The 18,573-nt window shown below is 37.1% G+C and overlaps 1 protein-coding gene across 2 annotated transcripts in view; it reads right to left on the bottom strand.

The window, feature by feature from the left end:
• Positions 1-439: 439 nt before the first annotated feature.
• Positions 440-18,573, bottom strand: part of LRPPRC (leucine rich pentatricopeptide repeat containing) — a 96,727-nt gene continuing 78,593 nt past the window's right edge. For both annotated transcript variants that reach the window (XM_064158399.1, XM_064158398.1), the window contains exons 31-38: positions 15,417-15,505; positions 11,834-12,038; positions 10,286-10,425; positions 10,012-10,127; positions 6,904-6,978; positions 4,963-5,047; positions 1,845-1,987; positions 440-557 (exon numbers count right to left, since the gene is read on the bottom strand). In XM_064158399.1, coding sequence (XP_064014469.1) covers positions 501-557; positions 1,845-1,987; positions 4,963-5,047; positions 6,904-6,978; positions 10,012-10,127; positions 10,286-10,425; positions 11,834-12,038; positions 15,417-15,505 — 910 coding nt within the window. In that variant the 3' untranslated portion in view covers positions 440-500. The remainder of the gene's footprint in view (positions 558-1,844; positions 1,988-4,962; positions 5,048-6,903; positions 6,979-10,011; positions 10,128-10,285; positions 10,426-11,833; positions 12,039-15,416; positions 15,506-18,573) is intronic.

The following is an 18,573-nucleotide window of genomic DNA, read 5'->3' as shown; positions in this document are numbered from 1 at the left end:
GGCTGTAACAAACATCTTAATGAGATATTTAACACAAGAGAAGTACAATTAGGAGAAATCTAAAAAAACCCATGTGTTTATGTTCTGTGTAGATACAGATGAATCCTAAGGATGATGTTCTTTACCCTTCTGCTTTCACACCAAAGAACACTGAGCAGGCAAAGCAAAACAAAAGACAGTTTGCTTAAATTACAGTTACACACACCTCTAGCAACTTTTCTTGATATACACATATTTGGTGTATCAATGGGAGCCAAAACACAGTTGCATTTATAGCAGATTAATAATACATTAAACCAGAAATACCTCAGGAAAGCTGCATCATGATATTTCATTAGCAATTTTACAAGCATTTCTATTCATGAATGTTTCTATCAGCTACAGTTATGGAAACTACTGCTTAAACACAAATTTATACTAAAAATTACACAATATGACATGCTTTAAAAAGTTTTTATTGAATGTAATATTTGAACCATTTCATAAACAACTGAAGTTGCTCATGATGCTTCCAGTTTTCTTTTCCTCCATTTTTCTGCATAGAACTTGAATGTCTCCTGTGAAGAGAAAGGAATGAACAAGATCAATATTGCTTTACCTGAAAAGTTACTCGTTTTTAACAAAAGTCTTCTGTCCTTACAGAAGCAAAATCTATTCTTCTATCATGCACAACTAGATATTTATTGAAGTCTGTCTAATTAAAAGAAATACCAGAGAGGAAAAAAAGGAAACCTTGCCAAAAATTGCATAATGAAGTTACAAAATGCAAGAATATTATCAATTTCATTAAATGAAATACTTAACTACAATCTGCAAATGAGTCAAAACAAAAAAGGTTTTAAAGAGCAAGCTGCATTAAAAACTCAGCAGGAAAATAGTAAAATTAGTAATTTCAGTGACTTTGAAAAAAAAACCACTCTTATTTTTATTAGCTACACACAGGAATCTTACATTCTAGGTTATAAAGTTACACAGTCAAAATAAAAATTCAGATTAGAAATTTTCAAGGTTGCAAGAAAAAAAAGCAAACAACATCGTGGCTGTTAAAAAGCTAAACAAAGTACTTGACACAAAATTGTCTCCAATTCTTTGTAAAGAATGAAAAGAAAAATCACACACATCATGAAGCAACATGGAGAAACAGCATATAATCAGGTCTTTACAGCTGTAAAAAAATATTTGGTTTATAATAGGAGGCTAGGAAACAGCAATAAAAAGTTTGCTTAGAGATGGAAAATACAATGAATCTTTCAAGTCTGCTTTGCTTAAATGGCACTAGTAGACTATTACTCAAAGAAAGGATGTGAAAAGTATTTACAGTCTTGACAGATTTAGTGTCATGCCACTTGTAACCCTCAAATAAGATATATTTGCACAGTTGCATATATCTGTTGACAAGGCAGCTAGAAGCAAAGCTGCCAATGAGAAATAAATTTCTACAGTTCTAAAATCCCACCCTACTAAAGCAGCAACTTGTACTAGATACAAAATAAGCAATTAATGAAAACTAACCCCCAGAAAGAGGTACACATTCTACAAGCCTTTTCAAGTTCAACTGCTTAGATAAATGCCCCAAGGACATTTTACAGAGGTGCACATGTAGATGAGTGCCTGATAGGGATCAGGTAATTCAAATATTGTAAACCCCAAGAGGTTTTATTTCCTCAAGTCAAATCCAATGCAAGATTACTACAGCTCCTACAACACTCAGTACTTCACACAATACCTCCTTTGAGCAGTCTCTACAGAGATCTAATCCCTATGTAATTATTCATGCGATTTGTTTTATTAAGACTGAACATATACAATTCTGCAGCTCTATTTCTTAATTAGGAAATACTCACAGGGGGTTCAGTGAAAGGGACAGGTTCTCCCACTTTCCGCAGAAAAGCTGCTAAAGATTTCAGAGATAGCTCATGCAGCTGTACATTCTCTCCTTTTATTTCCTCATACACAGCCTTAACAGAAGCAACATCCTCATCCAATTCTGAGGGAAAAACAAAAACACCCCCCCGGATTCCAGTCATTAAGTGTTCTTCTTTTCACCTGATTCCATTATAGCATGCATTCCTACTCCTTGTCAAAACATATTCTTCCTATTTTAATATACAATACTCCGAATATTCTGGATATTCTCCGTAACCTACTGGCAATTCCCATAGCAGACCGGAGCACACAGCTGTTCCAGCCTTCCTTTCTGTTTGAGGCTGGGTGGCCAACTCCAAGTATGTGCTGGAACCACAAAGGAGCAGAAACCAGACAGTGAAAACACACTGCTCTAGGATGTGAGATGCAGAGCCATCTCTTTCTTTCTGAAGCAAATGACAAAAAGCCAAAAGTCATCCAAGTTCAGCACCTGAGAGCTCGAAACCAGAATTTAATTCCCTTAAAAAAGGGCACAATATTGTCAGTTAGAGATGCTAACTACATCAGAGCTATAACTTAAAGCAATAAAAAAAAGCCCAGAGGTCAGATACTCTTTTTGGAACACTAAGGAGAATCCAATCCATCCTACTGAGCGTTAGAAAATTTTTGTTGACCCACTATTACAAAACATAACTGCTTAGGTAACCAAAAACACTTCTGCTCCCGAGACATTGGCTTGAGGAGCATCAAGGTAAAATTGAAGCGACCTTTGACAGTCTCATTGGTATCCTCTAGGTACACTTCCTAGCACCTTGTAAACAAGGAGGAGACCATCACATCCAGTTATATTAGTTTGTTGGTTTGGACAATGCAAGCATTTGCAGTATGAGAACTGTCCCAGGTCTTAATGCTTCACATTTGGAAACACCACTGTCACAAACAAAGTTACAATACCAACAGCCCTTAAATTAAACAAAACTAACAAACCAAAACCCAACAAAACACAACCAAGCAAAACCCCACAGCTTTAATTATGCAGAAATTTACATAGTTTGCAGCCCTCTCTCACAGACAAAGCTTCCCACTGTCATCTGGCAAGTGGCTGAGCTCCTTTCTGAATGTGGGAGGCTACTGCAGAAACTGCACCCAAGTGACGGTTTGATGAAAACCTAACAGAAAGCATTAACTTGCTAATTCTTTCAAATAGATGTATTTACAAACAAAAAGAGTTAATACTTAGATTGACTATGCAAATGTGATTTTACATATTTCCTTTTTCTAGAAGGTATACAGCAAAGGATTATGCATCTCAGCAGATGAAGGAAATCTAGTTCTGGCAGTGAATCACATCTCGGGACAATGAAAGGAATAAACATCCCTTTATTTGTTCACTCTGGATGTGATGTGTGACCAGGCTTCTTTCACTTAGCATCCATAGTCTGCTATATTTTTGCTAAATACACAATTATGATTTTATTTGTCCATTTACTGTGATAACTAGCAAGAGTAACCAAGAGTAGAAATAGTAGTAATACTCTGGTATCTTTCATTCCTTTGACTAATTAAAAACAATAGCTGTGACAGGAGAAGCCTTTGCCTAGAAAATGGTAATACTGCAAGGTTGGAGTTTGCCCAAAATGAGAAATCCTGATTTAGAACTTTAACTATGTTAATTTTACAATTAATAAAATTAAATGTCTCATCCCCCACCAAAATGAAAAAAACACAATCATTTCAATAAAAACTCTTGGCTGGAACATAACCTAAACAGAGACTTCCAAAATAAAAATGCTTAGCACAGCTGAGGCTTAACAGTCAAGTGAAGCCAAGACATTTGCCTGCTGCACAAAGTATCAAAAATGGAAGAGAAGGGATGAGGGGCAGAAGGAGCTACACTGCTGTACACAACACACACTGTATAGATATACAGTGTATATATATAGTAAATGCCTCAGAATTTCCTGAGAGTAAGGCAGCACTGAACTTTCTTGAGAAAGAAAGATGCAACAAAAAAAATTCACATACCCTAGTACAACTCATCCAGAGTGGATCAAGTAACTGATGTGCACTCTTCTACCTGATATAGGCATGGACTCAATGTCTCAGGTGAGATGCTTGTACAGAATAACCTGGACCTGTTTAAAAACTCTTCATGCTGGTACTGAACATATGCCCTAGAACTTGGTACATGCCAAATACATCTCTGCTTTAAAGAAACTACAGCAATCACCCATTCACATACAGTGTGGCTTCACGAACACTGTTCAGTACACTCTAACCCCTGGTGTAAATACTGAGCAAGTGATTAGATTCTCTGCAATGTCACAATTGGAAAGGATACTGAAAAAAAAAAAAATATTTCTGACATTTTTACTGAGGTAGAAGAGTAAAAGGCTAAAATAGTATAAAGCTGCAAGTACAGTCTTGGTTTTTAAAACCAACTTAGGAAACTTATCTTCCTGTGAATGAAACCAAGGCTAAAAAAAAAATTGTTCTGATTGCAGTTTTGAACTTTACTAAGCAAGTGAGTACTGGAAGTTAAATCATCACGAGAGCTTCGATTTCGAATTGACTATTTAGGTAAATCCAAATGAAGGCATCCAGAATATTAACTCTGGCTATATTAAAACAGGTATAAAGATTATGCATTAGTAACAATAAGGTTCTTGAACATTACTGAGAAGTAATTACGATTTTTAAACACAGGTAACAGGAACCAATGTATTTCCTACATAATTTGGGTTTAAAAAGCTAGATTAATTTTTTAAAAAAATCATTTCTACAGTATTTCTCTCCATGGGTTAGGGTGGGTTTTGTTTTCCCCCACAAAGCCCGTAATCAGCATCTATTGTAGCAGTAGCCTTTAATACAGTTCCAGTTGTTAAAGGATTCAAGGCCTGGGTCAAGTCAGCTGCTTCTCCAACCTCACAGCTAGGATAGTATACAGACCAAATAAACAATAAAACCCCTACACAAACTCCCTTTCTCTCTGTGCCACAAACTGTAAGCTAGCTCCCCTTTCCAAGGGTACCCATGACATTTCTTGACGTCTTGAGAGTTCTTACTAAAATACTATTCCAAGGAGGATTACATTACCGTAACATTTCATGAGGTAATGGTATGCAATTTCCTTATCTAGGTGCTCAGGAATCAATTTTAGAAGTGTCTTGATATTCTTTGCCTGTGAAATTTAATGCACAAACAAAAAAGAGCATTAACTTTAAATCTTAAAGTACAAAGGAACATTGCCAAAGTTGGAAGAATTATTTCAGACATTTTCAGTTAAATGCACTGTACTGATAACAAGGAGTGAATTGTGCAACTGCAAGTACACGCAGTATCCTTCCTCTCAATATCTCACATGTAGATACAAAATGCTCAAAGAAATCAAGGACAAAATGAATCAAAACGCAGCACTAAAATCCATACTCAAGAAGCTCAAAAGTTTTGTTTCCTTCAAGGAAGCAATCAGTGTACTAATGAGAACGTTAGGATTTCAGTCAACTGGAAAAGCAGCAGACCACTTGGCAGCCTTCTCCACTCCAGCGGCCAATGATCAGTGCTTGAAAGAAGTCAGACCACTAACTCATGCGCTTGAATTTGAAACCTCTCTCCCTTAACCTCTGATTCCAATTTCAAACTCTTCAGGTCTTGAGCTATGAAGTTTATAGAAATGAGTAACTTTGTGACATTATTGCATTATTAAAATTTTATCAGGAAAAGCTAGAAAAATATAGAATTTTAACATTTCTTCCAGACACCATATCATCATATTTAGATCATCACTTCAACAGAATTCTTTTTTATCTATTTAATGGCAATTTCCACAAAACATAGTTGTGCAGTTAAAGAAAATAAACCACATTTATTCTAGTTTGTGCCTTAACTGTCTTCTGGTGCAGCTCCTTTAGGAAAGAGAAATCAGTGTTGTTCTGCAAACACCTGTGTGTTTTGGGCTACTGTTGTTTGGTGCTGGGTTCGGGGTGGAATTTGGTTTGTTTTTGGTTCTTCGTGGTTTTTGGTTTGTTTGTAGAACAGGTACATAAATGAGAACATTTCAAATTAGAGGGAATGACCACAAAGCCAGGAATCTAAATAGATGTTCAAAGTGTTGGGACCACTTCTCTTTAGCATCTTTACTGATGACCTTAATGAAGACACAGTTGCCATCAGTTAAGTTTGCAGATGACACCAAGATAGGTGGCAATGTTAATCTGCAGGAGGGTAGAGGGACTTGGATAGACTGGATGGATGGGCCAATGTCAACGGCATGAGCCTCAACAAGGCTAAATGCCAGGTCCTGCACTTGGGACACAACAACCCCAAGCAATGCTTGGGGCAGTGTGGTGGAAAGCTGTCCAGCAGAAAGGGACCAGGAGATTCTAATTGGCAAGCGACTGGACATGAGCACGCAGGTGCCAAAAAAAAGCCAGTGGCATCCTGGCTTGTATTAGACATGCTGTGCCCAGCAGGAGCAGGGAGGTGATTGTCCCCTTGGACTCAGCTCTGGTGAGGCCACACCTCAAGTACTGTGTTCAGTACTGGGCACTGCATTACAAGAGGGATGTGGAGGTGCTGGAGCAACTGTAGAGGAAGGCAACAAAATTGGTGAAGGGCCTGGAGAACAAAACTTAGGATGAGTGACTGAGGGAGTTGGGGATGGTTAGTTTGAAGAAGAGGTAGGCTTAGACTGGACATTAGAAAACATTTTTTCACAGAAAGAGTGGTCAGGCATTGGAATGTGCTGCCCAGGGAGGTGTTTAAAAGTCATCTGGATGTAGTGCTTGGGGATATGGTTTAGGGGTGAACCCTGTAGAGCAGGGTTATTGGTTGGACTTGTGATCCTGAGGGTCTTTTCCAACCTGAATGTTTCTGTGATTCTGTGTAATCAGCTGACAAATTAACCTCCCCTCTCCCCAGGAAACCTGATAGAGTGGTCAACTATGAAGTTCAAAATCAAAAATACTTCAGCAGAGGTTGATTAAATGGCATTTTGCTACACAATGATATACATTGCAAAGAAAATAAATGGTATACCTGTCCAGGTTTAGTTGCTGATCTAGCCATAAACCTCAGTAAAGTTCTCTTCTCTTCAACTAAAGCACCGTATCTCTGAAGCAAAAGAAATAATGTACCAGTCACAGGGTCAGTACTGAACAGAATTACTTGGCTGAGAATTTCCAGTGACAGATGTTTAAAATAACACAATAGCATATTACCTACTTACAAGAGAAATAATTGATTATTAGTTTGAAAAAAGAGCCCAAACAATTTCATTTCATGCACCACTTTGGTAAAGGGAGTTTTTAAAATGGTAGGTGTAAGTTTGTTTAAAACAAAAGGGAAAAGAATTAAACTAATACTTCAACATAGCACAAAAACGAGGTTTAGGACTGCAAAAGAATGAGAAAGAGAAACACTATTCCTCTCCAATTATACTGCCAAGCATTCACAAGTGAGCTAGGGATCATAAGGTTAATTATACATTTAATAAGGTGTCAGGGAGATAACTGCTCATTTCTTTATAAAAATTAAAATGTACAAAGCAAGTTCTCTTTAAAGTATAATTACCTACACTTATGCATACAAAGGACTGATTTCAATCTCTCTATTTTATAAAGGGCTTTCACTGCAACAGACAGTATTTGAGAGAGAGAGAGAGAGAGAAGTTGAACTTAAAGTTTGAGACAGACCAGCTAAATCAAAAATCTTTCTTCCTTTATAAACAATGGCAAAGTGAAATATACAAGGCACTATTTTTGTGTACGTTCCTCAAAGATGTCAGCTCTAAAATTCTTAGAGCGCGCAGTGCTTTTTACCCTCTGTAAGGCATTTCATCAGTACCAAAACGCAGAGGAAGTGACTATTACGCAGCTAAAAATGCACACACTTGGAATTTACCACATTCGATGAGCACTTCGGCCATACGCAACCGCGTTTCTGTCTATGGCGCTACAAGCGTACTGTCTGTGTAATACGCTTTGACGTGCTCGTTAAGGACCACGAACCTCATGCCAGCAGGCAAACCGAGACAAAAATGCACTTGCAGTGTTCTGACAAAAAAGATTGCTTTATGGTGATGAACAGAGGTGAAATATTCATGGGAAAAACTTGCAACATTTTATTACTGGTTCTAAGCCACTCTCACCTACTATTGGTAGGGGCTCTGTGAGAAGAGAGAGTTGGAAAAAAGGTTTTCCACAGCCCTCTCCAATGCTGAAATCTCAGATTGCCTTTTTAGTTTGCCATCTCCTGCCACACGGTACAAAAGACAGTATTGTTGTTTACTGAGCATTTAAATAGACTTAAATGCGTTTCTGAAACCAAAGATTATCCAAGTACATACTATAATTTAGATTATTACAAGCAAAATAACTCACTTAGACTGCAGTTTACTTTCCAAGAAACCAATGGACAGATTGTAGCTAGAAGATATTAAGAGAGTAGCAGAATACTTGATCCACAGCAGCAGTGAAGAATGTTCAACAACTGAAAAGCTTTTGTACACCATATGAAAAATAAATTTTTTCACATCCATGGAAAATTCAACTCAACTTGTCTCTGAATGACCACTTAACATGGTGGTCATTAAGAAATGTTAGTATTTGTTAACATGAAATACTATCCCCATGATAAAGTGTATGCCATCTTATTACAAGTATGACACGGAGTCATTAACTTCATTCCAAAATCTGGATGCTGTTGTAACATGAATTTTTAAGGGATACCTCAATGGAAAATTTAAGAACGTGCAGATTTCACTTAGAAATGCACAACTCCTGATTGTAACAAAAGGTGATTTTCGTTCACTTGTTCAATTCCTGCATTTCAATCAAAGGGCTAACAAAAGTAACTTGAGATTTCCCTGCATTTAGTTGTTTCATGCTGTATAGCAAGAGGATTCTTCTATCAAAATGGTAGTCTCTTTTTAATTTATACTTGGATGACAAGTTAGGTGAAGCAATAAATGAAGTCATATTCCAGAGCAGGGAATATATAAATAACACACCTCACAATATAGCAGAACTAATTGAACATATCTTTTGATATGCATTCTTCCCAAAAAATGGCCTTGGAATATCATAAAAGATCTCATGAACAAAGCAGATCCTTTTCTATAGCTGTGCAAAATACTTTGGAACTGGTAACATAGTACGCACTCCTAGGAGGTGGCAAGAGCCCTCAGCTTGAGAGAGGAGTCTATGTGCACAAACAACGGGAACAATCACACATTGTTGCAATCTCCTCAGGAAAGTGGTGGATTCCCCACTATTGGACTCTTAAGATTCATCTGGACATGGTGCTGGCCATCTTGTCTAGACTGTGCTTATGTCAAGAAAGGTTGAACCAGATGATCCTTGAGGTCCCTCTTACAACCTGGTACTCTATGACTGAACAATCTGCAGAATCAGCATGACTGCTGGACTGCCAGCTGCTAGGATGAGCCTTCCTGATGGAGCCCGTTTGTGCATGCTGACAGCTGCAGCTCCCATCACCTGCAGTTCACCTCATCTCTGGCTTGGCTTTGTTTCTGCAAAAGGCATGAATGCAGCTGTCTCATTCCTTGAACATCACTAACTAAGCTGAAACTGTGGCCTAGAAACCATCATTCATCTTTTAATGCATCTGTGGTGCTTAAGAGAACAGAAAGCAAATTCAGCTCTTCACAGACCTGGAATCCAGCATATACAGTATTATAGCATCCAAGTATAATAAGGTCCATGAAAAGCAAACATTGCCTGCTTCTGCTTTGCAAACTGTACAAAAATTGTAAAACATCATTACATTTGCAACACTACTGTGAGAAGTTGCAAGGAAACTGCAAAAAGCAAATGCTGTCTAGCAGAAAACCTACATAAACCAGTTTTTGCTTTGAAAGGAATTTTAAGCAGTACACAAGCCTTCCTTTATTTCCTTTGGGTTGTCAGAAGACAAAAAACCTTCCAACTGGCACCCACGACTACTATGAGTACCAGAGTATTAGCTCATGGTTTGGAATAGTCTGAACTGTGCTACTGCTACTCACACTGAAAAAATAAAAAGCATATTAGTAGAAGCCTATGCTATACAACATTGCTTGTATGACAATTTCACAGTTAACTTCAGAAGAGCTCTAAGCACTTCTGTCTCTTGTTATGTCATTACCTGTACCAGCGATCTGGCATCATCGACTCTGTCTGCACTGACATATTGAAGGAAAAGATCTGTGACAGGTCTGTAAATCCCAAACTGACTGGCCAGCCGTTCTGCCATCACACCAACTGCAAAATGATGGGTACATAAGGAAAATCTTTGATTGAAAAGCCACTTTTGTAAACTTTACAGGCTTTATGTTGACTGAGCAGGTTTTACATGTAATAGCTCTTTCATAACACCTCTGTCTAGTCAGAATATTTAAATATCACCGCAATTAACTTACATTTTTCCAAAGCTGGCTCTAATCCGTCCTCAGACACCTTTCTTAACAAATAGGAAATATTTCTGACAGCTTGATCAGGATTCTGTGCACCAGAGATAAGCAGAGGCTCAAGGTATTCCACTGCAGCATCAAGGTCATTGCTAGGAAAGGAAATTGAACTGTCTTAGTATCTGAAATCAAGATTTCTAAACCTAAAGAAGCAATTAAAGTTTTTGTTTCCTACATTAAGGTTATCTTTCTCAGGAATGGTTGAGTACCTATGACTTGATTCAGACCTTGTGAAAGTGAAACCACTTATGACTGACTGAATAAATTAATGCCCGAACAGTTTTTAATGATCTGTGACCTGCAGAGAGGCCAAGTACTTCTGACACTCTTTTTCATCATTAACAAAGAAGAGCTCAGATATCTGCTTTAGGAAAATGTGTTCTGTAAATCTAGAAGGCAAAATCAAAACATTAACAGAAAGTAACTGAATAATTAATGCACACAACTCAAGTATTTTTTTTAATGTTACTTCAATTAATTATTTACCTGATTTTTTCCATCCCTATCTTTTTGGATGCAAAAGACAACACTAATGTCATTTGGTCAGTACCTCTGCCTAAACACTTTTAACATTATGGCTTAAGTGTAGCAAATGCTAATAAAATAATGCAGGAAGTATTCACTGAAGTGTAAACTCTACTTCTGAAAAGTGCACATGACAACATTCCTTACTAATCCACTCTAAAAACTGATTTAACTGAAGAAGAAATCAGAGTATGATAAATGAATGTGTTTAGGTGAAGGAGAAGAACAGCACATTTGCAAACTGTAAAAAATGCTTTGAAAACTATATCAGAAACATGAATCTGACAATAAAAGAACAGATATTAAAATTACCTGTAAAAAATTGTTTTTTTCATGGTTTTCAGGGTATAGTTTGCAAGATGTTAAATATTTATCATATATATACACATATATATTAAAAAAAGATGCTTATTATTTATGTTGCTGCTAAATGTATTTATATATACACCAATCTAGTTTGGGTATAGCAAAAGAGAAGTTGGTGCTGGTAAAGAATCTGTGCCTGCATGCAGCAATTTATTTATTTACTACTGTCACCAATCTACAGCTTGAGAACACAGCACGACTGCTGAAAACTTCCATGACATAGAGACAGAGGAAAACAGACAGGTTATGAGACAAATCCTGGAACACCTTTCCTCTTTGAAGTGTTTCATTTAGGCAAAAGTCACTGCACTAGAACCATTGTGTGCCAAGGGTGACTCAGATCTAGCTATTTAGAAGCTTGGCCCTTTACAGACAGATTGTATTTCAGTGGCTCAAAATACAGAGAGCTCACTACTGGAGATGGTCTGCAATGGTTCTCCTCCACAAATGTGTTTCAGAAATGATACCAGAAAAGAACTGCACAACACTGCTCAACTTGACCAGAATGTTAACATCTAGGACTCTAAGAATAGAAAGAGAATGCAATGCAAGTGATTTCCCACTGCTCTGCATAAAATAATTACATATACCAGTTGTTGAAGTACTTACTTTTTAGTATGAGCCAATGCAACAGCATTAGGAATTAGTGAGGGAGATAAACTAATTGGTTGTGTGATGTCTTCCAGCATGGCTTTAAGTGTTTGCAGGTTCTTTAGATCTCCCTTTTCTGCCAGAGCCTGAATAAGTGCAGTAACTGCTGGTCTAGTAGGCAACGAACCGCTGTCAAGCATTCCTTTTAGAACACTTATAGCATCTAATAATGGTACACAAATAAGGGAAAAGGTAATCAGATTTTAGTTCAGTAGGCAACCATGCCAATGGTTATCATTATCCATGTCCTTTTAAAAACACGTACAGAAAATAGTTCTCTTGCTCAACTTAATCTCCAAATTTGCTATGGTGAAATACAACTTCAATACATACACAACCAAATAAAAACTGCCAACAGTTATTCCAGGCTAAAATGCTGTAATATTTGAGCAATAATAAGTATTAAACTACTTTTGGCATTTATTTTACTATCCAGCGCAAGGAAAGCAGTTATCTCATAAATGTCCTCCCTCATGACCTTAAAGAGTCATGACTGTTTCAGCTTAGGTTTTTTTTTTACATCCTAACTATAACTTCTCTGTACTAAAACACAAAAATGTTGCATACTTAAGAAGATAGTTTCAAAATGCAATTCATTATTGAAACTGCTGAAGTCTAGTATTCAGATGTCTTTTTAAGAGCACACCCAACTTTCATTTACCAACATTTAATTTTTAAATAAAAGCATGAGATGCAAAACTCAATACAAGAATAAACTCAGAACTGAATTCTTTCCTCAAGGACTCCTACATTAAAGCAATTACCTGTGTTAAAAACAGTTAAAAAACCCAAACCCATCTGTCTGCCACAAATACCCCAACTCCACCACAGATGAAGTCTCTCTAATTTCTCTGACTGGAATTCTTGTCAATTTATGTTATGCAATGAGCAAACAGAGAGAAAGATACGCCCTTCTGGTAAAAATCTCCTGCTCCTCACCAGCACAGGCACAAGTAATCACAGATAACCATTAGAATACCAAGGGATAAACACTTCTAATACAATATACACCCACTTGAACTCCACAGCATTAATATTCCAATTCAATATGCAGGTGCTGCAGAAATTAAAGATTACTTTTGACGAGAGAGGAAGAAAAAGCATCCTGTATGCCTAAGGTTCTTTTAGAGTGAATTTTCTCTATCATTCCCCACCCTCTTTCTTCCCCTTTCTTTTTAGGGAAAAAAAAAGGCTGGGGGGGGACAATACATCAGAGACATGATTCTTGATATTTAAAAAGCAAATACAAAACACATGTCATGGTCAAATTCTCTCCTGAGTAGGTGTGGACTTCCCTTCAGTGTGGAGCATGACCAGCCCTCGCAAGAACGAAGACAGAGAAAGATCTGAAAGTTGCACGTGCACAACACTACTGCATGACCCAGCAGGATGCTGGTTAATTCTGCTGTCCTGCATATTTGGGGGTTTCGTTTTGTGCTGGTTGTTCTTTTGGATGGAGGAGGTGTCCTAGTTTGGTTTGGGTTTTTAAATGCAAAAGCACCCACTATTACTCTCAGCTCATCATTTAATCCCTTAATCTTTCAGCACTTAAAACCAGGTAGCTAAGAGCCTGTAAAAATTAAAAAGCTTTCCTACAAACTCTGCAAGTTCTCTAAAGTGAAACTCAAGTTCTGGCTTTTAAAGTAATGTGGGTTTTATCCAGTTCCTGTGAGAAGATATTAAGGCTCTTGTGAGGATATTTAGGGACCTACATAAAAATTTTATGTCACATTACACAGCAAAGAAATACGGCGAGTATTTGATAAAACAAGCAAGTTTAGCAGAAGTGAAAGCCATCACAGGATGCAGGACAAATGGAACTCATTGACAAAAGGTTACAACAAGATTGTGCCTGACCCTTTTTTGGGTAACCTATGAGCTTCAGGAAATGACCAGTATGGTTGAAATATTTACTAACTTGCATTTTCAAGGCTTCACTTGCAAAAAGAGACGTACTATCTTTCAGACTGAAACAGAAAAATGGTTAAGGCTGACTAGTGAATTAAATACCAAAGTAGAGTTGGTTCAATGAGCAAGATAAAGAAAGACAATTTTACAAAGCAGTGTAATTCCACAAGCTTCTTGGGAAGCTTCATGTTATGAAAAACAAAAAACATTTTTAAAGTGTATCAAGGAAGAAGATTTATGTGGCAGAGAATTTAGTATGCTAATTAAGATGAAATCACATAGTGCAAAAGACTAGCAGAGCATAGAAAGGATCAGTGATGGTTTGACAAGGAGAAGATTTTTGGTGTATAATATTTAGGAGGAATTGGCAAAAATTTGTGGCACATTGGACAAGAAAAAACTTATTAGAATAATTCCAGAAAGGAAAGTCAGGTGAAGGCCTTGGAAGCCATAAGAACTTAAGACTTGCGAAGAGCAAGAGAACCAATTGCATTCACCGCACATGCTTCAGCTGGTGACACCCGCCAATGATACCAGATTTGAGACTGAGTGGGGAAGGAAGGTAGAAGAAGACAAGTTCATGAGATGCAGGAAAGAGTGTAAGTGAGAAGATGTGTCTAAGTGTTCATCTTAAGAGTATTTTAATGCAGCTGATGGCATATAGGTGTAAGTTACTATAGCTTTGCTTAACGGAATGAAATAAAATTAGCTGATAGCAGAATCAGAAATTGTTTTTTCTAGTATATCTTCTGGTCTGAAAGGAAAACCCTCCTATGAAAGTAACATTCAGTGTAATACATCTTTGTATGTAGCTGATTTAATGCTTAAGTACATCAACAAAAACACCTATCAAGCCTGTACTTATGTCTGCACTGTGTAAAAGACACAACACTGCATTTAAAAGTCTGTTTGCAGGTTTTCAGAATGTACTCTTTCAGAGCTGAACTCTAGGCTGCAAAGCGACCCACACTGAAAACTAAACAACACAACTGTCAAACTTTATCCACCATCTTTCTGGCTACCCTTGCACACATTTCAGCCACCATTTTCTTTCCCATCATTGCTACATTAAAAAGAAAACCAAACCAAACGTTTTGTTACTGTTGGTATTGAGAACTATTAAAAAGTATTTAAGTTTTTAAATCAATATTATAATCATTTAGTGCACAATCATGCACATTTAACAGTCAATTTAACTCATCTGGTATCTCACACAACCAACACACTATGCAAGAAATAACTGCTGGGAATTGTTTCAGATGCTCTAAAGTATGTTAATTTCCAAAGCAAAATGACTTGTGCTGTGAATTTTAACGCACTTGAAAGCCTGTACTTTCTCTCATTCTGGAGCACAAATTTTGCATGTCTGAAGAGCTGTGATTCATCTTAAGAAAACCCATCTTGTGTTAAATGGAATGGAAACTGGACTAAGTGGTCAAATGACAAGTACATTCATATTCAAGCTGTATTATAAATGCATGTACAGTAATTTACGTCTCTCAGCTACCACAAAAGGCTCTTGATAAGCAGGTAATTTGCTAAATGGACTCCTTTATCCAAGTATTCGAAGGGCGTTACAAGAAAAATCTGCAGAGGCATTAATGTGACGTAAAGGTCAAGCATTGTGACATACCTTTCAAATAATCCCGCCTAACTTGCGATATGATGAGGAGGCTGCTGGCAGCACTGTTCAGTGTGAAGCCCTTGATGTGGGTCTCAGCACTAAAAGAAGCAGACATTTAGAAAGGAATTACTGACATGCTTCTGATACGATAATAAATGGTTGAGCACCAAGGTGAAATTATAAAAACTACTGTTCGTATGTTAAAAATATTGCTGCAAAATATCGACCCGGAGACAGCTTTTGTGTTACCCTGTCAATGGTTATAGAAGGATAATTTTTTTTTGCATTCTGACAGATGACAAAGTTGGAAGTGAGCAACAAAAGAAACAAAGTACAAGATTTTTTTTAAACAATTGGTTCAGATTCTTGAATGCTGACATATTAGATGACTAAAATAACTGCATGCCCTGCATTGTTCTGTTGTATCCTAAGCTGGATACTTTTTCTTCTTTTTCAATAGTCACCATAATTATAAAATATAAAACTATTCTTTCAGCAATAAAAACGAAACATTTATTTTCAGCACTGTATATTTTAAACATAAACTAAAGCATATTATGAACTAACACCATATCATTTCCTTGATTAATTTTCAACTTTCTGTCACCTAGATGTATACAGGTTTTAAAATGGAACATACTACATCTGCTGCCTTAGCCACGTTAAAATTCTATTTCCCTTATCAATTCTTTATCTGCTGTAACACAAAACTTCACGAGTCTATACCAAAGAGAATTGTTAATAACACTGCTAAAGCTTTGCTAACAACTCTGGAAATTAGTCAAGAGAGGCTGACCAGCAATCACGTTGATCTTATATGACAAAACACTGCTGCTGACATTATATGACATATAGCCACATTTTTAATATTTATGGATAACTCTGCACATGTTCATTTCTAGATTACAAAATCTCTACACAGAGAAGGGGGGCACTGCCATTTACCATATCAGCAATCAAGATAAACCTCACTGATCATCTTGTGGCAAACAACTGAGCAGCCTACCTACTTGAACTTAGAGGCTGAGCGGATTGGGAGGTAAGCAGGGTCATTGCTAAATTATTCTCCTCAATCTCAAGAAAATCCTTCACATAGCACACAATACGACTATCCTCTCAGTCACTTTCAGCCTCCCAGCCTCACAAAGGCGGTCATTGGACTCAGGATTTTCTTACTCTCCCAACCAATCCTCTTAATCCCATCCTAAGCACCCACTGCTCAGTTCCGCCTTTTTTTTTTCCCCCTTTGTCCCATCTGTCAAAGCCCTTAAGTCAACAATTCATGCATGAGACTGTAAATTACATATAACAAAGGATTTACTTTCTCCCAATCTTCCAATCTTTAGTGTGATTAAATAGATGTTAGCTACTATTACAGAACTAATCCATCATTCCAATATTCCTAAATTTCTATTTAAAACTTCTTGGACCAAATGCAATAATTATTCCTCAAAGCGGTGCTAGAACGCAAAAGCAACTAGGCTTGGGCTGTCAACACAGCAGTCAACTCACTTATTTGTTCCCTTTTTTTCTCAGAGTAGGAGTGCAATTCCCTTCTGCCATATCACTTCCTCATGGAAGTTTGTCAGTTGTTATAAGGGGAGGGAAGTTTTACAATTATCTATCCTTTTGAAATGAAAGAACACCCAAGTTAGTTTGCTGTCTATAAAAATGCACGCAGTTAGCCTCTCTAAATACTACTGAAATTTGGCTTCAAGTGCAGCAGAAAGAAAAAGATGTTAGCTTATATAAATGAAAGTAGCTTCTCTGTATTTTATGAAAATATTAGGAGTTGCACAAGTTTCAGGCCACTGCACACATTTAGGCTTCGTAGAAGTAATCTCTTTGCAATATGAGGTTGGAAAAATTGTCAAGCATGCAGAAACGTGTGCAAAACACACAGATTTGCCATTCCTCAGCCATGAGTACACACACAATCACTCGCTCTCTTTCGGTGAATAATTTAAAACTTACAGGCTTTGGAAAACGTTTAATGTTACAAGAAAAAAAAAAGACACAACCACCACGAGCACTGCCAATATGAAGCATTTTCTATCTTGAAGCAAAAGTGAGCTGTTAACAGCTTCTCAGAACGTCATCTTTTGGCATGTCTATGCTACAAGACTGGGTGTGAGAGTTCTGAGAAGCACAGGGGTTATCATCACAGCTGGCTTTGACCAGCAACCAAAAAGAGAACCCCTTTTAAAATTCTATTTTCTTTTTTTTTTTCCTAAATATCTCACGGCTCAGAGGTTTAATCCTTTAAAACATATCTCCAAGTTTTTTTGGTCTTTGAAACTTTTTGTTAATTTTTCCCCCCTGCATTTTTAATTTGCATGGGAAAATACTTCTCTAAAGTGGTAATTCTGTATCACTGAAAAATCAGGACAAGCCACCACTCTCTTACTGCTCTTCCAAACTGTAAATTACTGCTGGTATCATGCAATATTTTGTGCAACTTCTTACAAGTGTTTGAGCTGCAGAAGAGGGAAGCAGTCAATGCACATTCAAATCTTCACTAGAGTTTCAAACTTCTTCCCCTAAGACTCTTAAAACATTTGCAGAAAACATTCATGTGTTGAAAGCACCTAAAATTTCTCAATATTCTTTATAGTTTTAAAACATCTCCTTTCCATCTGCCACTTACAAAGATGTTAACATTCTCCAGCTTCTCCTTGATATAAGCCAGACACACATCAAGCATTCCTCACGATAAAGCCCAGTTGCTGAAACCTATTTGCAAAAACGTTTGCTCTTCTGCACACAAAACTCAGGTTGTTTTCAGTGAAAGACAAATTCAATCAAAGCATGTTTAAAGAAGCCCACGAAAATAACACGCATCGGCTTACACTATAGGGTTCATGAACATACAAAAATCTAAATTTACTATAAAAATTCTTCCTTTTTTAGTAGAGCTCTAGGAACATTTAAGTTACCCACACTTTCAAATTCACTGTATTCAGTCAGAAATATGCCTGATGAAAACCACTGTTCTTTTTTCAGCTGAAGAACCCAAAAGGCTTACTTTTGTTTTTTTCTTACTTCTATAGTGAGTGGTTAATGCTTGTATTTTGAAGCCTATAACCTGGCCAGAACACACATTACAGGCAAAAATTAAAGCACAGCTCTTAAAAAGGTTAATTCCATTCTGGTGATTCTAATAATA

Source organism: Pogoniulus pusillus, chromosome 18 (genome assembly GCF_015220805.1).
Source record: "Pogoniulus pusillus isolate bPogPus1 chromosome 18, bPogPus1.pri, whole genome shotgun sequence".
Classification (NCBI taxonomy): Eukaryota; Metazoa; Chordata; class Aves; order Piciformes; family Lybiidae; genus Pogoniulus; species Pogoniulus pusillus.
This window is presented reverse-complemented; position numbering and strand designations above follow the sequence as displayed.